The sequence below is a fragment of the Macrobrachium nipponense genome, chromosome 2 (genome assembly GCF_015104395.2).
Source record: "Macrobrachium nipponense isolate FS-2020 chromosome 2, ASM1510439v2, whole genome shotgun sequence".
In the NCBI taxonomy this organism is placed as follows: Eukaryota; Metazoa; Arthropoda; class Malacostraca; order Decapoda; family Palaemonidae; genus Macrobrachium; species Macrobrachium nipponense.
In genome coordinates, this window is record NC_087201.1 from 124,461,831 (window position 1) to 124,481,883 (window position 20,053).

The window sequence follows — 20,053 nt, forward strand, 5'->3', positions numbered from 1 at the left end:
GCTTTGAGAAACTTTTATTTTCTGGAAAGCACAAATGTTTTTTTTGGGGTGTTTGACAAAAGCAAGTGCTTTGAAAAGAAACTTTTCTTCTGGAAAAGCACAAATGTTTTTTCCTGTTTGGGAAAAAGCGATGCTTTGAGAAGTCTTTTCTGGAAAAGCAACAAATGGTTTTTTGTTTTGGTGAAAAAGCAATGGCTTTGAGAAACTTTTCTGGGGAAAGCCACAAAATGCTTTTGTTTTGGAAAAGCGAATGCTTTTTTGAGAAAACTTTCTCGGAAAGGCACCAAAATGGTTTTTTGTTTGGGAAAGACGATGCTTGAGAAATTCTTTCTGGAAAGCTCAAATGGTTTTTCTGTTTGGGAAAGCAATGCTTTGAGAAACTTTTCTGGAAAGAACAAATGTTTTTTGTTTGGGAAAGCGATGCTTGAGAAAACTTGTACTGGAAAGCACAAATGCTTTTTGTTTGGAAAAGCAATGCTTTGAGAAACTTTTCTGGAAAGCACAAAATGTTTTCTGTTTGGGAAAGCGATGCTTTGAGAAACTTCTCTGGAAAGCACAAATGTTTTTTGTTTGGGAAAGCGATGCTTTGAGAAACTTCTCTGGAAAGCACAAATGTTTTTTGTTTGGGAAAGCAATGCTTTGAGAAACTTCTCTGGAAAGCACAAATGTTTTCTGTTTGGGAAAGCGATGCTTTGAGAAACTTCTCTGGAAAGCACAAATGTTTTTTGTTTGGGAAAGCGATGCTTTGAGAAACTTCTCTTGGAAAGCACAAATGATTTTGTTTGGGAAGTGGATGCTTTGAGAAACTTCTCTGGAAAGCACAAATGTTTTTTGTTTGGGAAAGCGATGCTTTGAGAAACTTCTCTGGAAAGCACAAATGTTTTTTGTTTGGGAAAGCAATGCTTTGAGAAACTTTTCTGGAAAGCACAAAATGTTTTCTGTTTGTAAAAGCAATGCTTTGAGAAACTTCTCTGAAAGCACAAATTTTTTTGTTGGAAAAGCGAATGCTTTGAGAAACCTTCCTCTGGAAAGAAGCACAAATTGTTTTTTTTGTTTGGGAAAGCGATGCTTTGAGAAACTTTTCTGGAAAGCACAAATGTTTTCTGTTTGGGAAAGCGATGCTTTGAGAAACTTTTCTGGAAAGCACAAATGTTTTCTGTTTGGGAAAGCGATGCTTTGAGAAACTTTTCTGGAAAGCACAAAATTTTGTTTTCTTGTTTGGGAGAAAGCGATGCTTTGAGAAACTTTCTTTCTGGAAAGGTAAAATGTTTTCTGTTTGGGAACAAAGCGATTTTTTTTGCTTTGGGAAACTTCTCTGGAAAGCACAAATTTTTCTTTTTGGGAAAGCGATGCTTTGAGAAACTTCCTCTGGAAAGCCAAATTGTTTTTTTTATGTTTGGGAAAGCGTGCTTTGGAAAGAAACTTCCTCTGGAAAGCAACAAATGTTTTTTTGTTTGGGAAAGCGATGGCCGTTTGAGGGAAACTTTTCTCTGAAAGCACAAATTTTTTTTTTGTTTGGGAAAGCGATGCTTTTGAGAAACTTCTCTGTAATCACAATTTTTTTGGTTGGGAAAGCGTGCTTTGAGAAACTTTTTCTGGAAAGCAACAAATGTTTTTGTTTGGGAAAGCAAAGCTTTGAGAAACTTCTCTGGAAAGGCTCAAATTTTTTTGTTTGGGAAAGCTGAAATGCTTTTTTAAGAAGAACTTTCTCTGGAAAGCACAAATGTTTTTTTGTTTGGGAAGCATGCTTTTGAGTAAAACTTCTCTGGAAAGCACAAATTGGTTTTCTGTTTGAATAGCGATGCTTTGAAAGAACTTCTCTGGAAAGCACAAAATTTTTTGTTTTCTGGGTTTGGGAAAGCAATGCTTGAGACTTCTTTCTGGAAGCCAAATTTTTTTTGTTTGGGAAAGCGATTGCTTTGAACACTTCTCTGGAAAAGCACAAATGGTTTTGTTTGTTTGGGAAAGAAAATGCTATTGAGAAACTTTCTCTTGGGAAAGCAAAATGTTTTTTTGTTTGGGAAGCATGCTTTGAAAAGAAACTTTTCTGGAAAGCACAAATGTTTTCTGTTTGGGAAAGCAATGCTTTGAGAAACTTCCTGGAAAGCACAAATGTTTTCTGTTTGTAAAAGCAATGCTTTGAGAAACTTTTCTGGAAAGCACAAATGTTTTCTGTTTGGGGAAGCAATACTTTTACTATACAGCTAAAGTAAAAGTAAAAAGAGAATATGCAGTCGTTCCGTTTCAATAAATAGTGACCAGCAAGTTCAGCGGCTTGAATGCTAATGACTATTCGCATCTTGCTGACATCACTATCCTGGAAATGTGAGTCTAATGAAAGTAGTCCCGTGCGACTACCTCCAGGAGAAACAAAATATTCAAGAACTGCGGAATTCACTGAGGAAACCTCCCACCTCAAGGACTGAAAGATTCGTCGGAAAATGTTAGCGTTAACCCCGCAACTCAGGGTCTACTCGTCTTCGCGTTCTTATTTCAGCTGTGTAGCTAAACAACCAGTGTCTGTAGGATACTCAGATTTTGTAATAAGGTGTAGCACCATCACCGCCATGCCACCAAGTCGTGCATGCACGACTTGATTTCTCTGAGGATAACTTGAGAACCAACGTTTTCGAGACCTGCAGACTTTGTGGAGAGACTCACCAGTCTCAGAATACATTTAAGGTTTGTGAGCATCAGTGTTTGTGTGCAAAGCCACTCTTTGCAGATCAAGTATCTGACATTCGTCAGTAACCCTTGGATAACCCTGAAATATTGCAAGCACTACTGCTCTTTTGTTGCAGATAACTTTATAGAAATATTCAACAAAATACGAATACTTTAAAAGCATTAATTAACACTTTCCAGGAAAGCACAAATATATTAGAGTAAATTAACAATCAAGGATATTTTCCCATTCATAAGATCATCTTTAGAAATAAACACCAAGAATAACACGTGGCATAAATATTTTAATATCTGGATCACGAAATCCTTAGTAGACGAGATGCATCATATTCAAAGAACCGTAGGAGAGAAAAGAAACTTTATATAGGAGTAATCTATATTTAATATTTATATGGTTTTCAGATTAAATGTTAATTTTTATTCTGAGTAGACTACGCGGAAATTAATATTTGGACTTTAGTTATATTTCCCCGTATTTCTGCTAATTTCAAATGAAAGTTAGTTTAATTTCTTATGGTGTTCACATTTTAGTGGCTACGTAAAACATTCATATATTTTGAGAACAAAATAATAAAAATGATAATTGTATGAGGATTATCCGTAGTTACGAAATTTCCCTTTGCTTATAACAATGTATTTCCGTGATTCCAAATGCGATAATATGAAATGAAAACCCTCTTGCTTTCAGGCTTTCAACCTACTCCCTGCCCATGTAGTTCAATGAAGATAATTTCAGTTATCAGTTCAAGTAACATTGCTTAGTATATTTTGTGGTAGATGGATTGTCTAAAATGTCATGTTGTCTCACGCCTAATGGTGATCATATAAGTATTTCTTTCTTTTCTTTTCAAACCTTTGGCTTTGCCACAATCTCTCTAATAAAACCTTCCACGATCTTGGAACTGATATATATATATATATATAATATATATATATATATAATAATATATAGATATATATATATATATATATATATAATATATATATATATATATATATATATATAATAATATATCTATTATATATATCTCTAGAGGTGTGTGTGTGTGTATATATAAATGCTTAGCAATGGCAGTATATGCACGTAAAAAGTGTGATAAAATATAATAAGGACAAACTTGAAAATCACTATCACAACGAATCAAACAGCACCAATATTCAGTGAGAACTTGTCACAAATATCGAAAGCATTATTCGTACATATGAAAGATTTAGATCAACCTATTAACTGGAGTCAGGGAAGATCATGAATGCCGTGTAGCGACACATTTAAAAGGAATATAATTGAATCTTGTTTTATCAAGTCAAATAATGGAAGAGTTCTAAATTTAAGTCTTGGTTTGCTTAAACTCGATGCCTTCACAATGAAAAAAGTTGTAGATAAATACTAGCACAAAGTTAATATATTCAGTTGTATAAATGTTTTTGAACTTTGCATAACTAAGCTTCTGTTTCTCTTATGGTTAATTCTGTTTTAGTTTGTAATCTGATCTCCGATTATCCTGGATTATATCTTTGATTTTTACTTTTTAACAATTAACCATCCGGTATTCTTGATCTTGTTTACCTTGTAAGTTTCTTTTCAACTGTATCTCACTTGTGCCTCGACGATGTCTTATTAGGGGTCCATCACGCTCACTCCAAAGGTCAGTTAGACTATCAAACTAGAGGTCTGCAAGCCAGTTTGAGCATGTATGGGGTTAGTTTGTACTGAAAGACTGGCCTGTGGTGTGAAATGGCGGACTGACATGATACGAAAAACTAGCCTTCAGTACTGTAGTAATGACAACCTTTTTTCATTGTGTGTGGGGAGGCGCGTGAAGTATGTTGTCAGTTTGTCTAACATTTCGAGAGTGCGCTTGTGTGTGTGTGTGTGTGTGTGTATATATATATATATATATATTATATATATATATATATATATATATATATATATATATATTATTCATCAATAAAAGGAAGAAGACACACACAGATGTGCAGGCTGTCTTTATTGCGACGTTATTATCCAATTAATTACATCATCAGCGCTCTTAAAATGAAAAATAAAATTCCTAGTAAATTTGTAAAAACAAAACTAAAAATTAAAAATTCAAAATGTAAAAGCTAAAAATTATTCTTACAAAGTGTACGAAATATACACATAAAAATTGAGGAATTAAATTTTTAAATGGAGATACATTAAAATGAAAGCTAAATTACCATAAAATAAACAAAATTAAACAAAAATGGAAAGCAGCGGTGAACAGAGTTACAGAACAAGAGGTTTAGGACCGACCTAGAGGAGTGACAGCGTTAAACTAAACGTAAACATAAAAACCATAAATAAACAACACAAGTCAAGACAAATACAGAGGGGAGGAGGACGTATGAGTGTTCAATAACGAAACACGTTGTTTAATAAAGAGTGATTCCGCAATACAAGGTCTTGAAGGTTGGTGGTATGGCCTAAAATGCAGAAGTCTCTATTATCTATATGTGTTCTACAGATTTTGGAGTGGTTTCTAATATTGGAGTGTTCTGGATGTATACATACATATGATTATGTGAAGCTTAATGATACAAATTTTTGGTCAGCTATTATTATATATGTTTTATATGTAGTTCTTCAATTGAAAATAAATTTGTTTTTGTTTTGAAACTTGTTTACCTTCAAATATTCCTTCCGCAGTGAAGTCCATATTGCTTTGGATGTTTCAGGTACCTATAATTTTCCTTAGTGATTGGGCAGAAATGATGGTGGTGAACTTTAAATCCTGGTGACTTCGTCCAGTTGCGACGAATCTCATTGTGGCTATCAACCTCTCATGGGCTGATACGGATTTTCTCAAGCAGGTAACGTGTTTTATTAAGGAGAGCAATTCCAAAAAAAGTCTCATTGATCCATTCTAATGACAATTCAACTAGTCGCCTTTCTCAAATAATAATTCTGACAAAATGTTCATGTGAGATAGCTTTTGTCTTTTCAACAACCCAGTCTTTTGTCCATTTTTCTCGTTTGCGTTTCTAGTTTACATCATAACACACACCAGCTGTACTCAGAAAGTGTCTCCATATCTTCTGGCATAAGAGAATAGGCCATGGCTGTCCTCTCACCACACAATCACAAGAAGAATTGAGACTACACCTGCAAGCCGAAGTGAATAGTGTGTGGATAGGGCTACTACAGTTCTTCAGTCTTTCAGTTCACGCCAACTGACAGTTTGGAATGAGCGTGTAGGGGCCCCTTATTAAAGGACGAAAGCGCTCGGCTACGAATTCTACCTATTATTTAGTGTGAGCTAAGGTACGGGAAATTAAATATAAAATGCTTTAAGAATGAATTTAATAAACATCTGTCTTAAGTAAACAACTGCAACGGCAGAAGAGCTAAAAGTCTAAAACGGGTGAAATTATTACTCTTTTCAGATCATGCAGGTCGGCGCTCGAAAGCACGTGTAAACTCTTTCTCTCTCTCTCTTTCACACAGATTGGAGAACCAAACTGACAAGAATCAAGAACTGACACGCATTGGCGTACGCAAGCACATTCAGTAGCATGATTTTCTTAAGCCTTTCGAATAGATAACAATATGTATTACAAATTACATAACATTAAAGTTGTTTTAAGTCACTTTTCGTAAAATACACTCGCGTGGAGTATGCAATCTTCCATCGCTTGCAGATGGTGAAAGAAAATAACGAAACCGACGTTCCATTGAGAAGCTGAAATAAGTGCATGTCATTGAGTATATAAATTATACGTTGATAGAAAAGGTAATCTTATAAATAAGATATCCCCGTAAGAAGAAAAGTACTACTTTGCACCAAAGTATTTTTACGCCAACCGTTCACGCGAGTCATTTGTTCTTGAATCAGAGCAGTGCCATCTGTTGGTAGCTTTAACAGTTAAAGCCAAGAGGGGGGCTGTGAGGCCGTGGATGTAAACAGTCAAGTGTCAAGTGGTGTATGGGTAAGACGTGTTGCTACACCTCCGTAACTTTGTAAATGAAATGGGTTAATGGGAGTGTAATGAGTGTTAGTGGCGGTGTCATTCAGTGATATGGAGATGGAGGAGACGATCGTTACAGAGTGGCTGAAGTCACTCCACATGGAACAGTACTCCGAATCATTTATCGACAACGGTTACGATGACCTGGAGATATGCAAACAAATCGGCGCCCCTGACCTCGACGCCATCGGTGTGGTTAACCCAGGGCACCGAAATGCCCTTCTGGGAGCTGTCATGATGCTCCGGGAGGAGGGGGCAGCTTCTGTTTATTTCACAGTTGAAGAGGCACAGTTGGCATCCCGAGAACATGCCCTCACACACAACCCTCCACGAGGAGGTCCTAGAGGGGGCCGATCCTCACGTTCATCCAGGGGTTCCAGGGGATCAGGATCTACGGCATCAACCCCAGGGGAGGGTCCTTTGCATTCTATACCAATGCCTTTGGCGTCGGCAGCATCCAATACCACTCCGTCTCGTTATTTGGACGCTTATGAAGCCGGGAGGGCCGAATTAGTGAGGCTTCCCCACACGCAACTTAGTGGACTCCTGAAGGAGAGATTAGTTCAGGATGCCGTTGATCTTGCAACACATCCCTACACAACTCAGGTGAGATTGCATGTTATGACCGGATAACAACCCAGAATTAGTTAGTTGCAGTCAAATGACTTTATGGTTTGTTATTTTTTACTATAGCTACCTTAGTAGGTAGTAGAAGGTAGGCCTAGGCTAGATCTATCCTAAGACCTAGACCTAACCTAGACATCTCCCAAGGCCTATAAGTTCGGAATTTATTTTTAAACTCATTTCTTGCTTAGCCTTAAATCTGGAGCATAGGTAGGTGCTTAACGCAGTTTTATGTTTGATGTTGCCCTACTTTTGTAACTGGTTAGCTATTCATTGTGCCTATACTTTACCTAGTGCATGTAGGTTAGGCTAGCTGGGAGACCTATGGGAATGTTACGCATAGCAGCACATTGGTACTATGGCATAGTTAGGCTAGCTGGTGAGACTATGGAATGATTACGCATTAGCAGCACATTGGTAGTATGGCATAGTCTAGTTGTGCATGCAGAAGTAAATTGAAAATGTGATTATAATTTGTAGCACATGTCTGGGTGCTGTTCAGGTAATCTTTACTGATGTGATCTGATCTCAATGGTTTGGGTCATCTTGCCATGTATGGATCATTGGTATTTGCACCAGATGGTGGCATATGGTGCAGCAGATCTGATCCCCTCAGGTATTGGTAGCCTTAGCATTGTTGAATGAATGTATTTCATTATCTGTAAAACTAGGTACTATAGGAATGATGAAGCTGTGTTACACAGTGAGTACTTAGGTATTGCAGATCATGCAGCAGTTTATGTGGTCTGGAAGATTATTTAATATTTTATTTTTACTTGTTGTATGTACTATCTCGTTCGACTGTGTCAAAGAGTGCATTCTGTAGGCTGCACCAAAAAAGAAGTTTGTTAGCTTTTCATGTAAGCATTACTAACATAGTTTTACTGATGTAGCAGTCATGGATTAGGTATGTTTTTAAGGTCACATTTAATACAGTTCATGAGACGGATTTTCTAAAGGTTCTACTGAACCTTTTCATTTACTGGTTCATTTACTGAACTTTACACATTAAATTATATTTTGAATGGTCAGTTTTAAAATGTTCCCCAGCCTCTTAAGGTCACCCCTTTTCTTAGTCGTTTATTCTGTTGTATCGTGATATAGTTTCAACAGTTTGATTTCCATCAATTTTATATACAACCATACGTTCAGTCATATCTCCATATAATTTCAGCTTTTTTTTATTTCCAGCAATTTCATATTCAGTATATGAAACCACATTTTATTCCATGAATGGCCCTTTTTCTAATCCTTTCAGTATACTCTTCTGATGCTTGTTTAACATTGCTCATTCACCAGAATTATTACATCATATGCAGTTTATTCATTTTTTAATTGAATCACATTTCAGTGTGTAATGCTTAGTGTTCCCAGCATTTGGCTTATCCAAAATATGTACATTGTATCTAGGTCTCATTATTCTTAGCATTCTGCATATATATATCAATCTTGCTCTTGAGATTTTCATTTGACTCTTCATTAAATATATTACACATCAGTGATTTTGGATGAAAGCTTCATATTTTCCAGTTACAGTGTCAGCATTACAAATATTACATGCATTATCACTTCTCTCACCACGTCAGAATTCATAATTGTTTTCCCTAGCTAGAATTTCTCCAAAAGCATCAACCACATCCTTTTTTATTTTTATTTCAACACTTCTCATTATTTGCAGCCTCAAAAAAATATGTAAATATTTTTCCATTGGTTCTCTTCCTGACCACATCAGCATAGTACCAAGAATTGTATATTTCAGTAATGAATACCCCTCAGTTACACAGATGACCTTATCTTTTACTTTATTCACCATTACAGCAATAGATCAATCAATCTCTGCCCTAAATTCCCTTGGAATCGTATAGAAAGATTCCAACTCTTATTTCAAATGATTTTTCAGAACTATCCTATCATCTACACATTGTAGATCCAGTTTGCATTTTCTGTTTTCACTTTTCACTCCAAGCATGGTACATTTCTTTTATGCTCATGTATTACAAAAATGTGCATCTTACTTGGACACTGTCCGTAACTTCATCTCTCACATTTGCAGGACCAAACTAAATCTGGAACTCTTTATACAGTGGATTCATATATCCTATGTAACAACAACCAATCCCTAAGGGTTTTCGGGGGTCGTTATCTAGGACTAATATTTCTTGGGAATCACTATCTTTATATTTACAGTCTTTTGTTTATGTTTTTATGGTAATCCCCAAAGGGCTTGTACTAAACATGCTGCAAAAGTGGATGCAAACTGAGTTAAAACCTGCAGGGGTCACTACCTGAATTGTAAATATGTAATAATCTTACCAATTTGTTTTTAGAAGCATAAGGTGTATTCAAGATTTATTATTAGTAAATCCCCTATTGTCTGATGTTTTACTTAATCTCTTAGGCATATACTATAGTGCTAGTGATACATAGTAGTTATACATGCCTCTTCTGGGTCATAGGTTGCCAGAACAGACATGCAGTGGTGTTTTACTGTATGCTTGTCTTAATTGAACATTTATTCCTTGTACTACCATGGTATTTGTCATTATTGCCAAGTGATTTTCTATGGGGTTTATTCGTCAGGTCAGTCATTATAGCTATTTAAATAGCAATCAAATACAGTACTGATCACTGGTTATGCATTCTTGGATAGGAACCAGCTCACCAGGACTGCATTCATCCCATCCAGTCAATAGACTGAGGATACAGGAAAAGTAGAAGAATGAAGTACCAAGCACTTTTTCATTTGATCTTGGCACTATCTTGTCACATGCTATTATAAGTGACACGGAGCTGACATACATACTACTGCATAGTATTCTTCCATTTCAGTATGAAAGATGCTTGTGCTTATCTTCAAGCCAGAAAGATTATTAATTATGATTAAAAGTAATAATGTTATTAAAAGAATAATTAGTTTGAAATTAATTCATGTCCAAAGCTGGAAACAATTACACGGGCTTAGTTTTGCTTACTCGTGGAGTAAGCTTACAAACTACTTTGTTGTTGTTCTTGTTGGGGTGTTAGGAAAGGTGTATGGAAGAGCCCAAAAAGGTCTGAAGAAGTTAAAGATACAGGAATTTTAGGATAGCATACATATGATTTATTAACTAGAATGAAAATACAAAAAATAATGTGTACATATGTTGAACCATACAGAAAAATTATTTCAAATAAAATATAGCGCATTTGTTTTAATTACGCTGGTGAAACAAGACTATTTGGCCGTAGATTTTAACACTAATTTATTTGGTGTACTGAATTTAGGTGAAACGACTATTTGGCCGTAGATTTTAGCACATTTTAATTTTTTTTGTTTTGTTTTAGGATATGTTTTTTGTTCAGTTATTTTGTGCTTCCACTTATAACTGAGAATATATGAACGTATTTAATTTGTGTCCTTTTTATTTGATTATTGTTGTTAGTATTAGTAGTAGTACTAAGCATGGATATTAATTCCGAAGACCACTTCACATTGATTTAGGAATATCATATTTACAACTTATGTGGAGGGGAAAATCTTGCACACTTCTTGAGTAAGCTGGAGGTCGGATCATGCCATGTTCTTTGGGTGACTTGCTGAAATGGGCTGCAATATTGAGGTTGTGGTGAATGCCAAATCCTTGTACCTTTCATATAGTAGGATCTTCTGAGATTTGTATATTGGCCTATTTCCACATCTCACTTCTGCTAGTAAAGGAAAGTGTTTATGGGGAAAGTTGAGCCACAACATTATCAGAAATTCGTCCCAGCATATATATTCTATATTCTTAATTTTATATATGTGATATTTTACCTAAGGAATTCTCAGCATATCGTAATACTGAAGCGATGTACTTTCTTCATAACAATATAAATAAAGGAAGAATGTAAAGGTGAAGTCGACAAATACTATACAGTACAGTATGTAAATCAGAATCTTAGAAACAGTCTCTTTACTCTTGCTGAGAACTTTACCCTAGCCTATCAGTTTTTATGAATCTCATCATTCCCATCCTAGTATGCTGTCTCATTTAACCAGTAGTGGGTTACCATAGCCCTTTCTGGAGTTTACTTCCTCTCTGCAATCACAATCAGTGAATTTTAGAATGTTGATGGCTCTCTTGTCCAGTTGTGTACTTCTGACATTAGTACAAACAGTAATTGGTTTGAGATCTTTTGTAAGGTAAAGTGTAAGGAATGTTAAGGGTGGAGAATGGGCTGTAAAGTTACAGAAGCATTATATGATAGGCTAGTCTTGTTAGTAAACATGAAATAATGATAATTTTTATATCAAGGTTCTAAAGAATACCTGTGGAGTTTACATGCAGAACATAGATTTTTTTTTGTAATAGGCTTTAGTAACTTTGAATATTCTGTCGCAATACTTTAAAAGTATTCCCTGAATTATCTGGCTATATGCTGAAGGAGGATGCTTGAAGTTTTATTTTATAAACAGATTCCCAATTGTCATATTTTGCATATGTTTAATTCCCATTTCTGTTAGTATTGTTCAGTATTTGTAAATGTCTAGTACATATGGTGTTTGCATGCTTTGTTGAGTAGTTAATTTTTGTTACATATGCAATAAAACTTTAAGTTGTATACTTAAAATTAAATATGTATATAGATCATTTGATACTAAAAGAAAGCTCTACATGAATGTTGGGTAAAATGTTGTTACATTGTTGATATTTTTAATTCATTGTTTTAGGCTGTACTGTTAGTATTTCAAGATGTAGCATCAAATCCAGCAGCATTATTTGTATTTTTTAATTCAACAAATTCTGTATCCATGTTTTATCATTCATCTTACTAAAGTGCCAGTGAAAAATGTACTACCAATGATCAGGGTTAAGATTCTTATGGCATGAATTGTACTATGTTACTATTTCTGTTGAGGCTCCATTGAGCATTAATATCTTGAACACCACAGCTATCTCTGGTTCTCTGCCTGCTTCTACAGTAGTTGAAGAAGTTGCTTCCATCCATAAGGTTCTCATCCTGTGAGCCATAATTTTAATTTTCAGCAATGTACAAGCTAGAAAAATGTCTTTGGTCACTGCATCTGATATACTTAACAAACCAAGATGTTTGTCCACTTGAAAGGAAAAGTTCACATGCTGCACTCTGCAGATTCATTTGTTATTACTTATTATAATATTGTTATCTGATTTAGAACTTTTAATTTCTTTATAGGCACTTTCTAAATCTTCTCATAGTTTATCATTACCTCCTCGTATCTCCAGTTTCCCTTTTCATTCAAGTAGGTATGGGTATTCCAACTCTTTTTGTGCCTAGAGGAGTCCAGCAGACATTATCACATACTATTCCTCCCAGGGGTTGAGCAAAGGACATGTCCGAGAGCAAATTTCTCATATGACCAGATTGTATAGCAGTACAGTAGTTTCAGTGTCATTCCATAATTTATGTTCTTACAGCAGTACAGATCATATTAGACTTATATAGGATATACTCTTATTTTTATATGCAATTTGCTTTTTTTAGTCTTCACTAAATTTCAGATCAAAAGAACATTTGTTGGATATCATTGTTTATGTATAAAGGTATTTGAAAGATTTACCTCATTAATCAGTCTAAGGCTGTTTCTTCTCATGGTTGTTGTTAATGATGGTTTCACCCACATTTTTGAAAGTACAGCAAGAGTTTCCTATTTTATAGTTTTGCAGTGCTATTCTTAGCACTGAGTATGCTTTTGACCATTCCCAAGTGTGAATAAATAGGGATGGTTAGTCAAGAAGAGCATATATTCATAAAACAAATTATGAAATGAGCCATTTATTGAGTGTTAGTAACTCCTGTAAAGGCTCATCAACAACAGTAACCCAGACTATGGATGATTTCGAGAAAAAGTAGAAGTTTCTTGTTTTTGCTGATCATTGTTTTGTACTGGTGAAATTAAAGCTGCTTACAATGTAGTGTTTCAGATTTTACTAGACTTTTTATGATATTTGTGCTGTAAAGTAGCCCATAGGCCATCCCTTGGTGGAGTATCTAAATTTTAATATATTGTCTTTTATTAGAAATTCCTTTAATGTCAGGATGAGTAACAGTTTTGGCCCATGATTGGAGTGTAACAAGAAAATCAAAATGAATTGAGAAAAAAGCATTAATACACAGAAACTTGCCTCTTATTTTGAAAGGCTGATGCTACAAACCAATAAGTTGGAAACCTAAAAACCTAAGCACATTGCTGAATAGAAATATATGCTTTGCAAAGTCTGGAAAGGGAAGAATTTTAACCTTATACTTACTTAGAGTACTAAGTACTACAGAGAGTATTTTAACTAGCTGGTGCTTATATATGTCCTGAAAGGCATGTCTTAGTTCCTTCTTAGAAACTGCATTTTCAAGAGCTTGATTATTAACTGTCCTGTAGCATCGATAACAAACGAGTACATACTCCCATTTTGTCAGTGACCTGGCTAGTGTTGTGGGTGACAATCAGAGAAATTTAACTGGGAATTAACACTGACAGGCCTTTTGTAATTAATGGCCTTCCTGTATGAGTGATTGATTGAATGGTTTTTGGTTTTTATTAACTGGCTTAATGGCCATAATGTTCATTGATACTCTTAATAAATTTGGGTGATGGATGGAAATGGCAATCCTGGTTTGCTTGAATAAGAGTTTAAATTTAACATTCATTTAAGAATATTACAACTGTGTAAGTGACAGGATTTTGTTGAGTTACAGACAACGAGGATACACAAACAGTACATATAAAAATCAGTAGTTAGACAACTAATGTGATTGGAAGTGAAACATTTGTGTGGCTAGTCATTAGGTATCCAGAGATTATTGGGTATTGGTCAGCGTCATCTTTCAAACACGGCCAGATTTCATTGCAAGACTGTCTCTCGGGACAGGATGAAAATATATACATCACCAACAAGGAATGTTTGTATATAGACAGCTGGCAGGCAAAGAAAAATGCTTTGTTTAATGGTCTCTTTAGAATTTAGATGGTGGATGAGAGGACTAGACCATACAAAATATATGTAAAACTTGAAAATGCAGTGAAGAAGATCAGCAGAATGTGATGATGATGTACATTTCTGATCTCTGGCTTTCTGTTTTCAGTCTTCCACCCTTTATCACATCCTTCTCTGCTCTGAGTGCGTTGAGAGCTTATACGTATTTCTTGTAGATAGTATTGCACTTTCCCTCTCTTAGGCAGATTTGATGTTGTGCCAACAAACATTATTGTTCCCCTGGAAAGATACAAATTGCTTTCATACACGAGCTTTGTTTGGGGATCTCTTGTAAAAATGGGACTTCAGTAATCTTCATATTATGTAAATTCTTTTATTAAATAGTCAAGCTTTTCATGCATCATAAGAAAAACAACGTATAGGGCAAGACTAGGTCTGGGAATTAGGCAGTGAAAACAGCTGCTGTTTTACATTATTACAGATTGTAACACAACAGTCCTCAAGCCAGCTTTAAAGGGTGATGTTTTTCCTTTTATGCAAGTATATACACTAAATTGGATAATATGCTTAAGTAGAACCTCTTCTAAGATTGGCCTGATGGAGACTTCCTTAGGTAAGAAAGGTTATATTGGAGGAAGTATGTGAGATTCGTTCGTAAAATATCATGAAGTTCACTGATGCTCCAGGGCTGGCTTAAACTTTGTAAACCTTTTAGCATTACTAACACCACTATAGATGTCATACTCAGAGATGGCTGTCCTGAATGAGCTCAGTCTATTTATAGCAAAAACTTCTTGAAAGATTGAAATTTGTCACCCGCTCAAGAAGCATGCTTAGTTTCTAGACATTTTTTCATTCCATCGGATCATGCACTTGCCTCTGCCTTTGTAAACGTGAGGGAATATGGAGCCTCTACATGACCAGAGTTCCAGTCATTTGGGTTAGATGCATTATCCCTCGAGGGGAACAGCTCGAAAGTCAATTATTTTTCAGAGTTCCAATGCTTCTCAAGACAACTCAAACTTGAGAATTCGCGATTCTACTTGTGTCTGTTTAATAATTGATGAGTATTCCTGATATAGTTTTTGTCTATTTAAAAGACGAGTAAGCATTGTTGTGTTTTCGGCAACTACTACAGCAGACAAATGTTGAGGTTGTCCGGAATTATCAATATGGATCATAGGACGTGGATAATGAGCAAGTAACCAAACCATAAGGACAATCAAAAAATAATGTTTTTTTCGAGTTACCTTTCAATATTTAATTTGCAAGGTCTCGTACTCATAGCGATCCGGAGGATCATGGTGACTAGTACATTCTGGCAATATCAGAAGGGGGTGTCCTTTGCCGAGGACCATCAAAAACAAATAAAAAAAATATCTGTCCCTTTGTCTCTTTCAGCTTTGCCACTTTTGCTGAATTGTTATCCTCATAAACAACAAATGTCAAAACGTAACATACATAGTGACCTGACACAACCTCTGAGTTCGGGAGAATGGACTTGTCGACAACATAATTATGTGGTAATGAACAAATCAGGAAGTTATCCTAATTTACCATCTTTCAGGTGTAACCTTTAACTCAGCTTCGAGGTAAGCCTGTCGGCGTTCATTTCCCTTCTATTACTGCATGGTGAACCGAAGTGATAAGGGACAGTCAGTGCTCATAGTCTGTTTCAGTACATGTCCATCTCATATTTCACATCGTCTCCGTTTAGCTATTGGGAGGTAGCATATACATATATAATACACACACACACACATATATATATATATATATATATATATATATATATATATATATATATATATATATATATAGCTGATTGTGTGCTATTTGGTTTTGATTGAAAATGTAGTATACACTTATCCACTGAATATGGCGATACTTTGTTTTTTATGATAATCATGCCTAACCACTGATTTATCACCTCCAGGTCAGTCATCGTGCAATTTTTTTTCTTTATCCATCATCTAGCAAGAGACGGGTATTTTTGTTTAACACTTCCCAATACAAAATTTTCCTCTTTGAGGAGGCGTTTCCTATTTTGAAGTATGCAGTTAGGCTTACCATGATCTCCCATTTTTGTTTTTGAAAATATTTTAAAACTTGAACACTTTTGAGGGGGGGGGGGGGGTGTGTTTTGTTTATGTTTGTAGGTTGAGTGCGGTCGACCGAGAGAGAAATTTGTTAAACTATAACAAATTCAGATATTTTTGCTGAACATTAGCAAAGCATTTTTAGTATTTACCTGGCTTTTTTTTCATAAATAAAAGCTGCGCGTGATGATAAATTGAATGTCGTGCGGATTATCTACTCGCCCTGATGTGTGGGTATAGAAAGGTGTCAAAGGATGGTTGCTTTGCGCCGCGTTCTTTAGATTTATCTGGTTCATTTTTGAACTCTGTTAATCCTTAGGTAAAGTACTGCATTGACGGCATCCCATTTAGCCTCACGGTTTAAAAGTAGCCAGTGTGTTGAAAATAACGAAGGAAACAGTTGAAAGGGAGAGTAGTACCAACTAAAGGATTATATATTTTGACCATTCAAATCCGGCTCCTTACTCTTTATCTTGGCCTGACCATAGATTAAAGAGGTCAAACCAGGTGTGGATTGAAATGGTCAGAATGACCTGGCAACGCCGCTAATGGGCTCGGAGTCCGCTCCTAAATTGGTCAGACTTTAATACATTTTGAATCTGCTATTGATTTTCTTAATAGTCGGTTGATAGATATGTAGATAAATGCTATGACTATTTGCTAGAAACCGAGTTAATAAATAGCTGACTGGGAACGTGATATCTGAAATTTGGGCCCTGCTCTGCGCTAAAAATAGATTTTGTTATAACTAATGGTTGTGGTTGTTATAATCTCATTATTGGTATAATTATAACCGTAGTTACTTTCGTCATATATAACGAAATATTTTGTGTATTTTTGCAACTTGGATGGAAGCATAATTTTTGAAACTTGAATCGAAGCTTTATTTTCCTTGGATAAATTAGGTCATTATTGTGGTTATGAAAGAGTAGTTACTGAACTTGATAGCTTTCTTATGTATATTTATCCCATAGGGTGGATGGTGCCGTCATGCGGTGCACCGTAGGCATTACTTGAGGTTCTTTGCGGCGTCCTCTCGGCCCCTAGCTCCAATCTCTTTCATTCCTTTTACCGTACCTCCTTTCATATTCTCTGTCTTCTATCTTACTTTCTACCTTACAATTGATTTATAGTGTAACTGAGAGGTTTTCCTCCTGTTACACTTCAGCGCTGAATGAGCTGATAGGTCCCAGTGCTCGGCCTTTGGCCCAGATTGCATATTCTATGCGTATATTTATCGTTTTATCATACTCTGTATTTTAAAGTACGGATTACTCTGGTCCGTGAAATATGAACATAAATGTCTCGTTAGAGTATTTGATCAGAGATGGTGTTCTTTTGTCAAGTTTGATTCACGGTCACCTTTGTTATTAGAAGTTCGTTGTCTTTTTGTGCTTGTGGATTTCCTGCTTTTCAATTTGACAAGCAAGGTTTTTAGTGCCTTATGCCAGAAGTATATTACTGAAACCATTTCAGCAGTTTTAATGTCAGATTTAGGTATATTTTACTAGTCTATTTTTGTCGTATTAGAATATTGTTAATCGGTATATTCTGATTATAGACTATGCTCAATGTATAATAAGATTTATCAAGAAAGGACAGTTGGGTTAAATGGGTGATATTCCATTAAAGTCTGTTGTAAAAAAGAATATGGATATATTATGAAAAAGGAGGATGGTTAGTATTGGGGTGGGGGGATGGAGCCAGTGAAGTTAATGAATAACATAAAATTAAGAGCGCAAGCTCAGGATGACTGTTGTGGTCTTATGAATTGTCAAGTGGCTGGACCCATTTGACCGCATCATTATAGCGAACAGGTAAAGGGATGAGTGGACCTCTATTCAATTTGTGGGATCAAGTTTTTTTTTTTTTTTTTTTTTTTTTTTTTTTTTTTAATACTGACAGAAAGTAAATGACAGTGGGGAAAGAAAATGTGTACAACGAATACGAAGGGTATGTCATTATATGAAATTTTGATTTGGAACATACTCAGTTTTGATTAATTATTACCTACTTATTTCATTATCTTATTTGTGACGCTTAGATCTGATATTTTACTGCGGTTGTAACTTGAAAGTTGTGTTCCCTTAGAATCTTGAGTGTACAGAAGATTTTTTTTTTATTGTGGTTTAATTTTTTAGGAAACTTAGGCCTTCAGTTTCTCGTAAACGAGAGATTTTTAGTGACATCTTTCTTAGATTTTTCACTTTTGTATATCATTGTGTATATGGCTACAGAATCCAATGGTAAGATTTACTTCCCGTACAATGTGAAGTCAAGGCCAGTGTGTATGCATGAATTTTTATGGGGATGTGACATTTTTCTTGGTGAGAGAAACAAATGGCTTAGGCCCCAGAATTTACGATGTTTATTGTTAGCTGTTTGTCACAATGGATGCTGCAGTGTTGTCTAGATATGACATGTTTGATTTTTGCAAACTCGCTCCTTGCTCTGAAAGTGAACCATCTTTGAAATATGATTTCACTCATTTAAAACTTAATTTTTGTAACGTTCAGGAGGAACAGCTTTTGTTATTTTTTTTATAGTGATATGTGACCATTTTAGTTTTACGATTAGTTTTACGAAAAGTTGTGACTTATGTTACCTCTAAAGCCATGTCAACCACAAGAGTCGCAGTTCTGAAGTGCTCACTGAATCGCCTTGCAGGGAAATTTACGTGCTAGGGCGATTCAAGCAGTATTTGAGGTTAATTGTGGATAATTGTAATGTTTTCGTGCTTTTAGTATTAGTTTTTACTTTATATATATATATATATATATATATAATATATATATATATATATATATATATATATATATATATATCTATATAAAAATAATATAATATATATATATATATCTGTATGAATGGGTTGTTTATTTTTTACTTTTCTTGTATGGAAGGCCGCCATTTTCACTTTACTGCAGATATTTCACATGTAGCAAATGACATTTATGCTTGTGTAAAGGTTTCCGGTTAAAATGATATACGTAATGAAGGTTAGCGCCATGAAGCTTGTCTAAAGACTGCTTGTATTTTTTGTTGTTCCCTGATTTTAACTTGCTAAGTCATAATTATGTTGACGCCAGTTGTGCTTTCATTTCAGTATATTTTGAAGAGAAGTTGTCATCTCTCCGGCTTTATTTTTCAGATTTCTTTTTGAGATTAGAGTCATGTTCATGGACTGCGTACGGTGCGGAATGATTAGTTAGATACTCAAGAATGATCTGCATCAATTTCAATATTTCTCATATTTGTTGAAAATGAGGTTATTTTTTAAACGATGGCCAAATAAGGAAAATGATTACTTGTATGTATTACTTTGCATTTCTTTTCCTTTATCAGTTTGAATTGGGGCGATAAAATGAAACGTTGATACGTATATCTAATTTAGAGGAATAAAAGTAAATCACAGATAGATCACTATAACATATTGGCGCGGGTATTGATCCAAATTGCCGCATTTTGCTGTGTTCTTTTTTAGAGGGGGATGAAATATCGCCCAGTGCACGCGGACATAAATCTTTTATCCCAGGCAGGAAGCCTCCCAGATTGTTCACTTGAAAATCGCCGGAGTGGAAAATAGGAAGTAATAGCTGATATATGTAAAATGCCCACACAAAGGGGTCTGTTGCTTGTGTCTGCCGTAAATATTTGAAGGCTGACACTTCAGTATAGGGAAAATCTTTTAAAGTGGATTTCTTTATGGTGTGCGTACCTCTC

General features: G+C 35.3%; 1 protein-coding gene across 5 annotated transcripts in view; it reads left to right on the top strand.

Moving 5' to 3' along the window:
- Nucleotides 1-6,598: 6,598 nt before the first annotated feature.
- Nucleotides 6,599-20,053, top strand: part of LOC135220969 (uncharacterized) — a 1,037,101-nt gene continuing 1,023,646 nt past the window's right edge. For all 5 annotated transcript variants that reach the window (XM_064258641.1, XM_064258643.1, XM_064258642.1 and 2 more), the window contains exon 1: nt 6,599-7,281. In XM_064258641.1, coding sequence (XP_064114711.1) covers nt 6,727-7,281 — 555 coding nt within the window. In that variant the 5' untranslated portion in view covers nt 6,599-6,726. The remainder of the gene's footprint in view (nt 7,282-20,053) is intronic.